This window comes from Babylonia areolata, chromosome 1 (genome assembly GCF_041734735.1).
Source record: "Babylonia areolata isolate BAREFJ2019XMU chromosome 1, ASM4173473v1, whole genome shotgun sequence".
Taxonomy (NCBI): Eukaryota; Metazoa; Mollusca; class Gastropoda; order Neogastropoda; family Buccinidae; genus Babylonia; species Babylonia areolata.
In genome coordinates, this window is record NC_134876.1 from 21,524,957 (window position 1) to 21,539,004 (window position 14,048).

At 43.3% G+C, this 14,048-nt stretch overlaps 1 protein-coding gene across 1 annotated transcript in view; it reads right to left on the bottom strand.

Moving 5' to 3' along the window:
* Positions 1-3,537: 3,537 nt before the first annotated feature.
* The window catches only part of LOC143285754 (uncharacterized), a 12,466-nt gene continuing 1,955 nt past the window's right edge, over positions 3,538-14,048 (bottom strand). The window contains exons 3-5 of the mRNA XM_076593547.1: positions 12,341-12,524; positions 11,410-11,666; positions 3,538-4,304 (exon numbers count right to left, since the gene is read on the bottom strand). Of these exons, the coding sequence (XP_076449662.1) occupies positions 3,538-4,304; positions 11,410-11,666; positions 12,341-12,524 (1,208 nt within the window). The remainder of the gene's footprint in view (positions 4,305-11,409; positions 11,667-12,340; positions 12,525-14,048) is intronic.

Genomic DNA, 14,048 nt, shown 5'->3' on the forward strand with positions numbered 1-14,048 from the left:
ACAGCAGATTTGTTGGCAGATCTAGAGTTCAGTTCGATTGTGGAGGCTAGCAAATTAGCAACTGCTTTCTTCTCTCTAATCAGAGCGTCTGAGATCTTGAGATGGTGAAAAGTTGGGCAGACGTTTTTGCCCTTGATTTTTTTTTTAAACCCTCCATACTTTCTTCTCGGGTGTGTTGGAGGTTAAGGAAGAGCAAAAATCCCTCCATGATTTTTACCTGGCTTTTGCCCTCAGCTGCTGATGGGTTCGAACGCTGTCGGTCTCCGGTCTCTGAAAAGACGTGCCGTTGTACTCTCTTTTGAGACTTTCTGGCATCCCGACATTCAGCATTGAACCAGGGCGTTCTTGGCATCTGAGGCTTGGAGGTAGACAATGGGACTGCTGCTTTGGCGCATTCTAAAATGATCCGTGTCAGAGTGTCAGCAGTATCCTTGCTTTTTAAGACCGTTTCTTCCTGCAGCTCCACTCTTAACTTCATGGTAAAAGTTCCCAACTTGGCTTTGTCGTAGTTCAGGCAGTCAGGCAGAGAGTCACCTCCCACATCTGTGGAATGGAGGATGACAGGAAAGTGGTCACTCCCGTGCATATCGTCGTGCACTTTCCACTCGTAGTTCAGGACCAACGATGGATCGCAAATGGACAGATCTAAACACAAGAGCTTCCCAGAAGACAGATGAAGGTAAGTGGGTGACTTGTCGTTAAGACAACACAGGTCTATATCGGAAAAAAGGTTTTCCAAAAGAAGACCTCGGGCTGATGTCACCTCATCACCCCAGAGCGGGGAGTGGCCGTTCAAGTCGCCCAACATTAAGAACGGTCATGGGATCTGGTTGACAAGGTTCATGAGGTCCTGCCTCAGAACACAGACGGAAGAAGGAAGATACAGAGAACAGACAGTGATGGTTTTCTTTTGTGTGACTCTGACTGCCACCACCTGTAAAGGTGTGTTTAAAGGAACTGTACAAAAAAAAGGGGAATTTTGTACAAAAAGAGTGACACCTCCCGTCAATCCCTCTTGCTTTGGCTGAGTGGGTTTAAAAACGGAGTTAAAACCTGAGAGAGATAAAAACTTGCCATCTCTTTGCAGAGTTTCTTGCAGCGCCAGCACTGAAGGTTTCAAAGAATGACAAGACAACTGGAGTTCCTGAAGATTAGGATAAAAACCATGGAGGTTCCAATGAACGATCGCCATTAAAATGGTTAAAAATGTAACAACAACCTAATCCATCACTACCTCCTGCTGCTCTGCTTGGAGTGGATTAAAGTTGGACAAGACTGCAAATCTGTTCTTAGTATAAACTGAAGTCCTGTCCAATTCCGGCTGAGCTGGAATATCCACCACCTAGATTGTAACCTTGCGCTCCTTGGGTTTTGGAGGTGTGTGGGGTTTCTGGGCACTCTCACCTGCCCGAGGGGCAGACAGACGAGTGGCGGGACGAGGGGGGAGGGGATGGGAGGCAGACACCATGCCTCCACCTGAGGCTTCCCCCCTCCTGTCCGGCAGCTCCTGAGGACTGCCATAGAGATACAGCGCCTCCACTGAGGCCAATGGTTTCACCAAAGTCGGTATGTCGTCTGTCTGCGTCCCTGTGGACGTCGTCTGGATCACAACGTCCACCATCCTGGGTCTGACAACTGATGCATAAGATGGACCTGCCTTTAGCAAAGTAGCCTCCACTAGCTTACGGGCTTCAAAGAATGGGATTTTCTTCTCCGTCTTCACCTTGTGGATCTCCTTTTCTTTTTTCCAGGTGGGGCAGTCTTTAGACAAAGACGGGTGGCTGCCTCCTCAGTTCTCGCACGTGGCCGAACTTCTGTCATTTGAAGCATCATAGAGAGGACGGCACGTGCAAACTTACGCTCACCTGCAGGTACCCAACTCTTATGTTCCTGGGAACATTCGGGCAGCAGAAGGTGAGAAAGAATGTGTTGGTCGGGACTCTGTCCGACCCCTTCCATACTGTTACCCTGTAGACATCTGTCACTCCCTGAGAGGACAGCTCGCTCTTGATTTCTGCCTCAGACGCTCCTCTCAAATCAGGGCATCTGATGACTCCCTTCAAGCAGTTTAGCCCTTTGTGAGGGGAGACCTATTCACAAAAGTAACCGCTTTAAGCAGAAGCTGTGACTGCCTCTTCGATGTAGTCTCCACCAGAAACGTTCCATTCCTCAGCCTCTTGATGGACTTCAATGCACCTGCCAAACATTGAAAGCCTTTCTGGATGGTAAAGGGGCCCTCTACCACAAGCCATGACAGCCAATATCCAGACACTTAACGACAATCACCTAGCATCACTGTACGGCTTTGACTGAAGTGAAAACTGTGTTTCTGACACACCGTATTTAATCAAATATCTCTTTTGTCAGATTAGTAAACTACAAGTATTATATACTGGAAGAACTGTTGCAATTTCCATCTTTAAATCTATTCCATTTGTGTTTGCCTACGTTAAACTGATTCAACGCAGTTTGTAATTTTCAGCGACAAGCTCGCTAAAACTTACCCTTTTCAGGTGACTTAGATTAAGGTTATGAATTCATCTGAAATAATCAAGACTTCATTTTATACTCATTAGAAAGTAGGTGTTGAGCTGTTTCTTTTGCGACCACTCCTACGAAAATGTGTTCAGGAATCATTTAGAAATCTATCACTGAACACCTTGTAATAAACACAATTCTAATCAAATTTAGCCTGATTTGAGCCGATTTGCTTCGCAGCACACAAGGGCGTCATTGCAGTTTGCTTAACTTGCATAAATAGCCACAGCAGGTGATGGCTGGTCACTTTCCACCTGGCCAGTCACTGGTTAGAGCCTGCTCTCTCTCTCTCTCACTGCATCACACGCAGTGTGCGTTGCCCCAACGGCAAGCGTCATCACCACACATGGCTGCACTGTCTTATTTCTTCTTCTCTTCTTTACTAAATATTGTAATAAAACAATAAATAAAACCCTTTTGTGACTGGCCTGCTATATGCCCCTGGCCTGTGTGGGGATCTTCGCTATCTTTTCATCTTTTATATGCCCCTGGCCTGTGTGGGGATCTTCGCTATCTTTTCATCTTTTCTATCCTTTAATACAGTAAATCAGTAATTCTTTTGTACCGTCATCCCCTTTATGATTATATACCACTCGGGTTCACGGCTACACTTATATAGCACCTATCCTCGCTCAGAGATCAAGCATTATGCACTTTACAAACATGGTGACATTTGCAAAACAGGCTGCCTTCCTGGGTAGAGCAGACAGCTGCCAGTAGGTGATCATCATTATTTCCTGTGTCATTCAGACAGGTTTCAGTTATGCGCACGCAGACACACACACACACACTTATTTTATAGTGGATTTTACAACGAAATTTTGTCAGGGTCAGCTCTCTTGTTGTCAAAAGTTCTTTTACGTGTGCTAAGTGCATGCTGTATGCGGGACCTCGGTTTATCGTCTCATCCAGACTGGCGTCCAGATCAATACTCAAGATCAAGGGGAGGGGGTGAAAATTCTGGCGGCTGTGGGATTTGATCCCTGATTGGAGGTGCTCTCACATGGCAGGGGAGGTGGTGAAAGCCAGCTGCAGACCCACGTACGTCTGGACTGCCTGAATGTAAGGTAAGACGCTGAATATGTCGTTCATTTCTTTCTCCCTAGCCAGACTGGCCAACCGTAAACCCCGTTTGTTGCACTCGTGCGACGCATCCAGCCACGTCAAACCCCGCAGATATCCGAGTTGGTCATACCAGTGAGCGTATTTGAACAAGTAGCAGTTGCCTCCCAATGCCATCAATCCCTCAGAACAGGTGGTGTTGGGAGTGTTGATGGAGTAAGGACACGGCAGTTCGTCTTCTCCGTCCAAGCAATCCCACTGAAGGTTGCAGGGAAAGTTCAGGATGAGCTTCCGCCAGAAAGGAACAGAGCAGTTCCACTGGCTGTTGTTCAACCGCTGCGGACGATCATCGACGGGGTGAAAACTGTACAGCATCTTGAAGCCGCCAGTCTCCAGTTCGTCATCGCTGTAGAAGAACACAGACAGCGTGTTGGAGTTGTGGATCTCCGCTTCAGGGGCGGGCTTGTTGCACACGTTCCGTACCTTCTTGGCGTCCGTGGAACAATTGGGGGAGAGAAAGAGCTCGACATGGTCCAAGGGCTTGCCAGTTTCATCGTGACAAGAAATTCTGTCTCCATCAGTCAGCACTGCCAGATCCAGAAACACGAAACTTGTCATGATGACGTGGTTTTCTGGTGCCGTGAGCGTGAGGCAGCTATCCATGTTGGGAGGGTAGGTGTCGTTCCCTGGGGTCTGGATATAGCCTGCGTGGAGGGAAAAAATGTCATTCACGAAAAACTATGTTATAAGAATAAAGAATTGGTCCATTGTTACTGATCTTACACAAATCAAGAATTGAGCATGAAAGGTGTACAAAGGAAGAAAGGTCAGTTCTGTTGAGTATCATGATGGGAACTTATTTGGCCTCAACACCGATCTGCAGTCTCTCTCTCTCTCTCTGGGTCGTGAACTTAGATCTCGTATGAGCAGGTCGCATTTTCTGGCCTCTGCGATTGTATTGCAATTACTGAGGTCTGAGACAACAGTCGGACTAACTACTTTGTCAGCAGGTGAGGTACTGACCATGCCGTCGGCACCGCTGGTTTTCAGGGCCACCTGTGGCAGTTTTCAGCTGGTATTCCTGGCTTTTATGTTGAAGCAGGCTAGGCAGAAAGCAGAAATGCGTGTCGCCATTTTGTCACTGTGCTGTCGTACAGCATAACCGTAGGATTGCTCCTCTCTCTGATGTTTTCCCCCGTCCCCCAGGACTCCCCCACTTTGACGGACCTGATGTATACACTGCAGGCGATATCCAGTAAGTTTGAAAGATGGTTTGACAGTGTGGACGAGGGTATGCATAAGCTTGGCGAACAGTTTGCTGGACTTGAGATTGAGGTGAGAGGTCTGAGGGAAGAGGTGGGTGTTCTCCGTCAAAAGAACCAAGAACTAATGAAAACAAATGCAGAACTGATGAGTAGGGTTGATACACTTGAGCTGAAAACTGACGATTTAGAAGGCAGATCGAAAAGGAACAACCTTATTTTTCATTGGCTGAAGAGAAGGCCAAATGAGGACTGTGATGGTGTCGTGCAGGATCTGTTGACATATTCTGGAGTTGTCAAGTGACGTGCAGTTTGATCAGGTTCACCATCTGAGTGGAAAGCCTGACTCCCCAAGAATCGCAAGATGCTGGGTTTTTTTTGGGTTTTTTTTTTGTTGTTGTTGTGTGTTGTTTTTTTTAAAGATAAGATAAAAATTCTTAAAGAAAAACGAAAACTTAAAAGGAAGTGATGTTTTTATTGGGGAAGACTCATCACGTGTTCATGAAATAAGGAGAATGTTGTCACCTAATCTGAAAAAGGCCCGTAGTGATGGACATAGGTGTTCGATGGTGTTTGACCATCTTGTTATTGATGGTAATAAGTTTTATCTGGATCAGAACGATAAGCTGAAAGAATAGATATAATGTTTTGGCCAATCCATTATTTTGCATTGTGTTACATTACATAGGTCTTGTGCAGGAGAGGGGGGAGGGGGGGGGGGGCTACAAAGTTAAGTCTGCACCGGCAGAAAATTTGTCGGTGTCAGTGTCGAACGGGCAAGGATCGCGAATGTTCAGCGTGACAGCGCTCAGCTGTATAAAAAAAAAACTACTGGAGAGAAAAGAAAAGCAATTCATTCGCCTGTTATTAGATAAATTAGAAACTTCAGTACGAGATCAGAAAGAGTTTTGGGATACTGTTCATACGACTTCATTTAAGAGAAAACAGCCAAGAAATAGTATTAGCATTGATAGATGGTTCAATCATTTTAAGTGACTGTTAGAGAAAGAAACATTAGATGATAATGCAAATGAATCTGTTTGTGATACTGATGGGTTTATGAATCAGCCAATCTCAAAGGAAGAAATTTTAGTTGTGTTTAGGAAATTGAAAAATCGTAAGGCAGCTGGTACTGATGGTATCATTGGTGAACTTTATAAAAATTCTCATGATAAGGTTGTTCAGTTGTTGTTTTTTTCTAAAGCTCTTTAATACTCTATTTGACAATGGTGTTTTTCTCAAAACTGGATAAAATCTATTGTTGTGCATCTATTTAAGAAAGGTGACACTAATAATCCAAATAATTAAGGAGGTATCACTCTAAGCAGTAAATTATTTAGTACAATCATCAATGCTAGATTGCAGGAATGGGTTCAAGAGCATAACATTACAGGCGAGCAGCAAGCTGGGTTTAAGAAAGGTTATTCAACAATCGACCATATGTTTACTTTGTTAGCTCTGATACAGAAACGGTTCTCCCTTAATCGTAAATTGTATGTAGCTTTTATAGACTTTGAAAGGCATTTGATTCCATGAATAGAAACCTACTTTGGCCGATTTTACTAAATTACGGTGTGAAAGGTAGATTATATAAATGTGTTAGAAGTATGTGTGATAGTGTTAAATGTACGATTAGGTGTGGTGCTCGGTTAACAGATTACATTAACTGTACAGCTGTGTTAAGCAAGGTGATGTGTGGAGCCTTATAATATTTTCACTGTTTATAAATGAACTAGCTTTAGAAGTGATTGATAATGGAAGACACGGTGCCACTTTTTCACATGAAGCATTTGAGTTGTTTATTCTTTTACTTGCAGATGATGTCGTTTTATTGTCTGAAACTGTCATTGGACTACAGGCTCAGTTAAATATACAATGCTACAAGATGCAGCATCTTCGCTTCAATTAAAAATTAACATGAGAAAAAGTAATATTGTTTTGTGTAGAAAAGGGGGATTTTATGTGCAAGAAAAAGGTGGACTTATAGTGGTATTACAATGCCTGTTGTTAAGGTTTACAAGTATTTAAACTATTGTTTTCCACTCGTTTAAGTTTTGCCATTGCTTGCCAGGATCTTGCCAGTAGAGCAAAGAATGCTTTGATATGTATTATGAGAAAATTATATGAATAATACTTCTTTCAAATTATTTGTTAAATTGTTTGATTGTCAGATACAACCCATTATGCAGTATGGCTCAGAGTTGTGGAGACTTAGTAAAGCTGTTCTTCACTGTGAAACTACATTTGTTTGCCATCAAGAAATTTCTTGGTGTGGATTATTCACTCCTAATGATTTAGTATATGGGGAAACTAATAGGTATCCAATTTATCCAAATTCTGTTGTTTAGTGTATACTTTACTGGCTTAAGTTGTTAGAAATGGAAGATTATCGATTACTCAGTAAAGCTTATAGAATATTGTTAGACTTAGCTAGTAGATGGAAGAACTGGGTATCGGATATTCGTGTTTGTTTGTTTAAATATGGTTTTGGTGATGTTTTGATGAAGACCACCGAAAATGGAGGGACAGGGATCCAGTGGACTCTCACCAAACAGTTAGAAGACCTGGACTTTGTAGAGGATGTATGCCTCCTCTCATATAGACACCAAGATGTCCAGTGAAAGCTAAACAGACTGTCTGAAGAAGCTGAGAAAAGGGGTCTCAAGATTAACACCAGGAAGACAGAGCTCATGAGAGTAAACAACAAGAGGCAGGATCAGCTCCATCTCAGAGGTGGAAACATCAGTGAGGCAGAGAGGTTTGTCAACCGTGGCAGCGTAGTGAGCAAGGATGGTGGGGCGATCAAGATCCGCATCAACAAAGCGGGGCATGCCTTCAACACCTTGCGGTCAATTTGAAAGTCCACATCTCTTTCCACTCACAAAAAACTGAGGATCTTCAACACCAATGTTAAAGCAGTCCTCCTGTACGGCTCTGAAACTTGGCGAACAACTAAGACGAACACAAACTACAGGCCTTCGTCAATAGATGCCTACGCCATATTTTAAACATCAGATGGCCAGAGACCATATCAAACGCCTGCTTCTGGAATAGAACAAACCAGGTGCCTATCAGTGAGGAGATCAGGAGGAGGAAATGGGGCTGGATAGGCCACACCCTGTGAAAGCCTCCAGACGACACCACAAGACAGGCACTTGAATGGAACCCCCAAGGAAAGAGGAGAGTAGTCAGGCCAAAGCAGACCTGGAGAAGCACGGAGGATGAGATGATGGCAGCCGGATGGACATGGACCCGGCTGAAGAGGACAGCCCAAAACCGAGTCCGCTGGAGGAGTGCTGTAGCAGCCCAATGCTCCACAAGGAGTCAAGAGGCATAAGTCAAGTAAGTCAAGATGTTTGGATGAATCAAGGTGTTGGTAATGCATGTGGATTCATTAACGTTTTAGACAGCGTCTGATTGATTATCGATGGCAGAAATGGCATAACCATATTCAGGATAGTGAAAGATTTAACATGTTAAGGAGCTTTTGCAATACACATGATATAAAACAATATTCAAGGCTTGATATCGATAAACATCAAAGATATATGACGACAAAATTTAGGTTGAGTGTATCCGATTTGGCTGTACATTACCACAGATACAGAGAACACAACGATAGAGATCTGATTTGTCCATTATGTAAAACTTTTAAGGAAGATGAATTACATTTCTGTTTTGTGCTGTCCAGCCCTTACTGAAATTAGACTGAAGTTTATTCCTTCCAAGTATTAACAACATCTATGTGCCTTTAAACTAAAACTTCTGATGTCATCCACTAGACAACGTGACGCACGTAATCTGTCATATTTCTTATACAAAGCATTTAAATGTAGAGAAATTGTAACCTCGCAGTATTTCATGAACTATTGTCTCTTATTTCTAGTATTAATTTTTTTTTAATTTGATTTTGTTCTCGAATATTTTGTAATGGTATATGTTCACTTCATGTTTCACATGAGGGGCCATGGCCTGATGAATGAACCATTCGCATTTACATTTGCATTTGCATTCTCTCTCTCTCTCGCTCTGTGTGTGTGTGTGTGTGTGTGTGTGTGTGTGTGTGTGTGTGTGACTCTGTAAAGAGTCATTGGGGTGCTGCACTGAACTGTTCACCAAATTCCCCTAGGTTTGTCGGTTGTGTGTCAAGGTCTGGGTCTCTGCAAATGGTTTTCGTGCTCCTATCCATTCTGTTGTTAGTGCATCGTTTCTCTGCCTCCCCCTCCGTCTTCATCCCTCAACAGTTCCTTGGAGAATTGTTTTAGCAAGGCCATTGGATCTTGTTATGTGGCCATAGCAGCGTAACTTTCTTTTCTTGACTGATGTCAGCAGATCTTCCTAAGGTCCATGTGCTGCTTGATGGTTTGGTGCACTTGCTCATTGGTGATGTGGTCAGTGTATCTGATGTTCAGTATCTGACGATAACACCTCATGGTTTAAATTTTTCTTTTCAAATCTGCCGTAAGGGTCCATGTCTCGCATGCATACAGGAAGATGGAACATACCAGTGCACGCAGGTTTCAGTTTATCAGGGAGGCGTCACTGTGTTCGGACAAAACCATACACGCTACACCTCATCTTCTAAGCAGATGTCTGACCAGCAGATCAGTATGCAGGAGTCTGACCTTGTGTTTCAAGGAGCTATTGCTTTCCTTCATTACATATTTCAGTCTGGACAGTGCTGCTGTTGTCTTTGCTACTTCTGAGAGGATTTCCGGTTTTAATTCTTCATTCCTGATGATGGATTCCAGGTAGGTGAACAGTTAAACAGTTCCCAGGTTCTGTCCCTGGAAAGTTATATCCGCAGGGTTGGTAGTGTTTTGTCTGGCCATCAACTTCGTCTTTTCGGCGCTGATTTCTATACCATATCTTGTCAATGTTTAATTCAGTCTTTTAACAAGCTGGGTGAGTTCTTGCTCACTAGCTGCCAAGCCGTCGATGTCGTCTGTGAAACGAAGGTTCCCAATGGTTCTTCCAATGCCGATTATTCTGATATAATCTTCAAGCACGTCAGTTATTATGCGTTCCAGGAATAAATTGAATAGCGTGGGAGACAGAAAGCAACCCTGACTGTCTCCAGCTGAAGTACGGAACCACTATTAAATAGCACCATGTGCAAGTACCACACTCATTGCTGTGGAGTATGGTTGCTGGATGGTGTTCACAAATTTTAGCTCGATGTTAATTGCTTTTTATTGTGACCCATAGCGATTCCTGCCAGACTCTGTCAAACGCCTTTCAAAGTCTATGAAGACGTGGTAGAATTCCATCTGGTGCTGGAGGTGTTTTTTGCAAAGGGTATGAAGGTTAAAGATCTGTTTGATAGTACTTCTGCATTTGTAGAATCCAGCCTGTTCTTCAGCAATGATGGTATCTGCTTGCAGATGTAATCTGTTCAGAATTATTTTTAGCACGACTTTGTTAGCACGGCTGATCAAACTAAAAGTGCAGTAGTTCTGGCAGTGTTAGAAATTTCCTTTCTTGTGGAGGGTGATGATAAGTAATAGGATCCATGGTGTGTGCCATGGTGTGTGCCATTCACCTGTGTGCCAGATTTTGTTGCAGAAGGCAGTAAGACTGCCAGTTACTGCCTCTCTGCTATATTTCAATGCAGGAATGTTGTCGATGCCTAGAGTCTTGCCACATTTTAGCGAATTCAGTGCTGTTACAGCCTCCTCTTGGAGCACTGGAAAGTCATCCTCATTTGATGAATCTTGCACTGTTAGTACACCAAGGTCTACTTTGCTCTGTTTGTAAAGGTCAGAGCATTGCTCTGTCTGCAAGACGATGTCTTGTTCCTGTGTGAAACAGTTGTCATCTTTGTCCTGGATTGTGCTAACTTTACCTTTTTTCTGTTTCTTGTTCCTCATCTGTACTTTATAACCAGTGCAAGAGAATCTGGACAGAGGGTACAGTATCTTGAAACCTACATTTATACATAAAGAAATAGCGATGAGCACGATTAATCAGCTGCACTATCAGTAAATATTTTCTTAGATACCTAAAAAGAGTTAGTTCCTCGACAAAGCCAGGTCTTTCACGGGACGAACATTCTGTGTGCAGAAGAGTAAAAATTCATTCCGTTTATTGTATTGTTGTGTTGTATTGTATTACATGCAGAGGGAGAGGATTGGGCTCGCTTTCCTTTGCTGAGCCCTAGACACAATGGATATAAGTTCACTGCCCTGATGGCCATAAGAGGCTATAGGTCCTTTAACCTTTCACCTTTTCATTGAATTGTATTTCGTTGTATTCCATTGTATTGTATCAAAATGTATTGTCTTGTCTTGTATTCCATTGCATTGCAGTGCATTGCATTGTATTGCAATTCATTGTATTTCATTGTATTGTATCGAAATGTATTGTGTTGTTTGCCTTGTCTTGTATTTCATTGCATTGCAGTGCACTGCATTGTATTGCATTTCGTTGTATTTCATTGCATTGTATCGAAATGTATTGTGTTGTTTGTCTTGTCTTGTATTTCATTGCATTGCATTGTACTGTATTGTATATCCAAATAATAACTGGAAAAGTTTTCTGGGCTCACCAAGTGAGTGGTCCAGAACCACTTTCTCCAGCGCAGGTTTTTCCTTCTCAGCATCAGCTGCAGTCATGCTTTGGAAAAAAATGTCTAAGGCGACATTCTTCTGAAGATCGGTGAAATTAGCGACGACATATAGTGACATTTGATTGGAGGAGCTGTAGCCAACGAGTGGAATGGTCTTCTCCTTGCCGTGCTTTGGGTGAAAGTTGGGCCAGTTGTCTGCTTTGCTGGTGAAGATTATCCGTCTGTACCTAGCGTATCTTGGACAGAATACAGGTTACTTTATTGTCCCAAACAAGAGAAATTAATCTGTGGTGTGTGTTACATGAATGATATTTGAGAGTCGTAGTCCGTCAGTATGGACACATAAGATACGTGTAAAATGCTTTGATGCTCAGTTGACGTAAATCTCACGTTCTATTATCACCATCACGGTTACTCATGCAAAATTTCATACTATAATCAAATATAAGCATGTATAATTAACACCAAGGTAAACAAATGTATCTAAAATTAATACAAAGTATAGAATACATACATACATACGTGTGAGCGCGCGTGCACACACACACACACACACACGCTCGCGCGCGTGTATGCATGCACATATACAAAAGCATCCACACACACACACACACACACACACACACACACACACACTGGAGTACTGGACCAAGAACTGAAACTTGGGGAACACCATACCGAACAGGAAGAGGTCCGGATTCAGAATGATAATAATAATAATAATAATAATAATAATAATATAATCATCATCATCATCATCATCATTATTATTATCATAATGGTGATGATGATGACGACAACAACAGCAACAGCAACAACAACAGCAGGTCAGAGACGGAGACAAGCAGACACAGACACACAGACCGACAGAAAAAAACAGACAGACAGACAAACAGACACAATGACTTACAGATCGTTTGCTGTGACGATGAGCGCGGAGGGTGGGTGTAAGTATCTCAGAGAGACCTTGAAGACTGTCCCAGGTGGTCCCAAGAAGCTCAGGGAACACCACGTGTCCTGGGACACGGTGTTCCGAACGGAGACGTAGCCGTATCGAATACGTTGCGGTTGCCCATACCGGTTGCCGCCGCATTCTGTGTTCAAGAGACAGAGACAACGAGAAGAGACAGATGAGAGACTGCAAGCTGTTCTGTGTGGTATGCTCTGTGCTGTTTGCACAGTGATTCTGCGACTGTAACGTAGTGTTGTGTAATATGTTGTACTGCAGCGCGCTATACTTTTTCTTCTTCCTTTCTGGGACTGCAGTGAACCAGAGGTATGAACTGTCTTCTCCACTGGAATCTTCATCTGATCTCTTTTCATGCAGATGTTAGCTGAAAATTCGTTACACACTCCAGACATTTAATTGCAGCGTGAAGTCAGTGCTGCTATATGGTACGAAAACATGGAGGATAACAAGGATTAGCCTCAACAATGTACAGATGCTCATCAACAGCTGTCTGAGAAGAATTCTCCAGATCTACTGGTCAGACCAGATCAGCAAAACTGACACAACAACTGGCAGCTGAAACTTAGCAAATTGGAAGACGAAGGTGGAGATGGATCAGGTACACGCTATGAAAACCAGCGTCATGCATCACCCAAAAAGGCTCTGACATGGCAATCCCAAAGGAAGAAAAAGAGAAGCTGACATAAAAAAAAGAAAAAAAAATTGGTGAAGAGACCTCAAGGCAGACACCAAGAAGAAGGGCCTTGCCTGGAGCCAGATAGAGGCAAAGGTGACGGATAGGGGACTATGGAGGCTTCTGGTTGATGGCCTGTGCCTTTTTTTTCCCTCAAGGCCTAAACGCGTTGGGTTACGCTGCTGGTCAGGCAGTGTAGCATATATGGATTTGTCCGAAAACAGTGACTGCTCCTTGAGTAACTGAACTAACTACCCAAAGAAGCGTGAAAGGTCTAAGCAAGTCTTTACCCACTCCAGACTTCAAACAAAGATGGTAAACAGTCCCAAGTACTTCACGTCAAAGCTCTGTGCTGTGGGGCCCACTCAGTCAACATGTGGGTCTGACCATCATGTTTACAGTTGATAAACGCAGGCATGGCGGGACAACCCCAGCATCCACTCACTGTCCAGGCATCTACTCCAGGTCGTTCATGACTCCATTTCTCTGGGACACACCTTCCTGACAACCTCCTCTGCACGCTGAATAAACTCCACAGACGCTGAATTTTCGGCAAACAGCGGTGTGTGCATCCATCCAATATGATAAGCACTGCTCATAACCAGAGGTGCTTTCGTGCACGTACACTTCCATTTATTACAGTATAGAAAAAAAAAAGAAAAAAAAAAACCCACACAAAAACAGCTATCCTTATAAACCACTGCACAACTGTCAAGTTTTGGCTGAAACATTGATTTTTCAAATGCATCGTTCAAGCTGTTCATGATGCACATGTGCCTGAAACAGTCGTTCGTGTATTCAACGAGCTGCCAGTGACAGACTATACGTACGCAGCCTCCACAGTTTGAATCATTCTTTTGGCCATTCACTTTATGTGAAGTTATGGGTGTGCACGTTTTGTCAGCGCACCCTTCTTTGGCAGTGGTATTCAGTTTGTGTGCCATCAAACAGTCCTGTGTTGCGACGAAGTGAGAA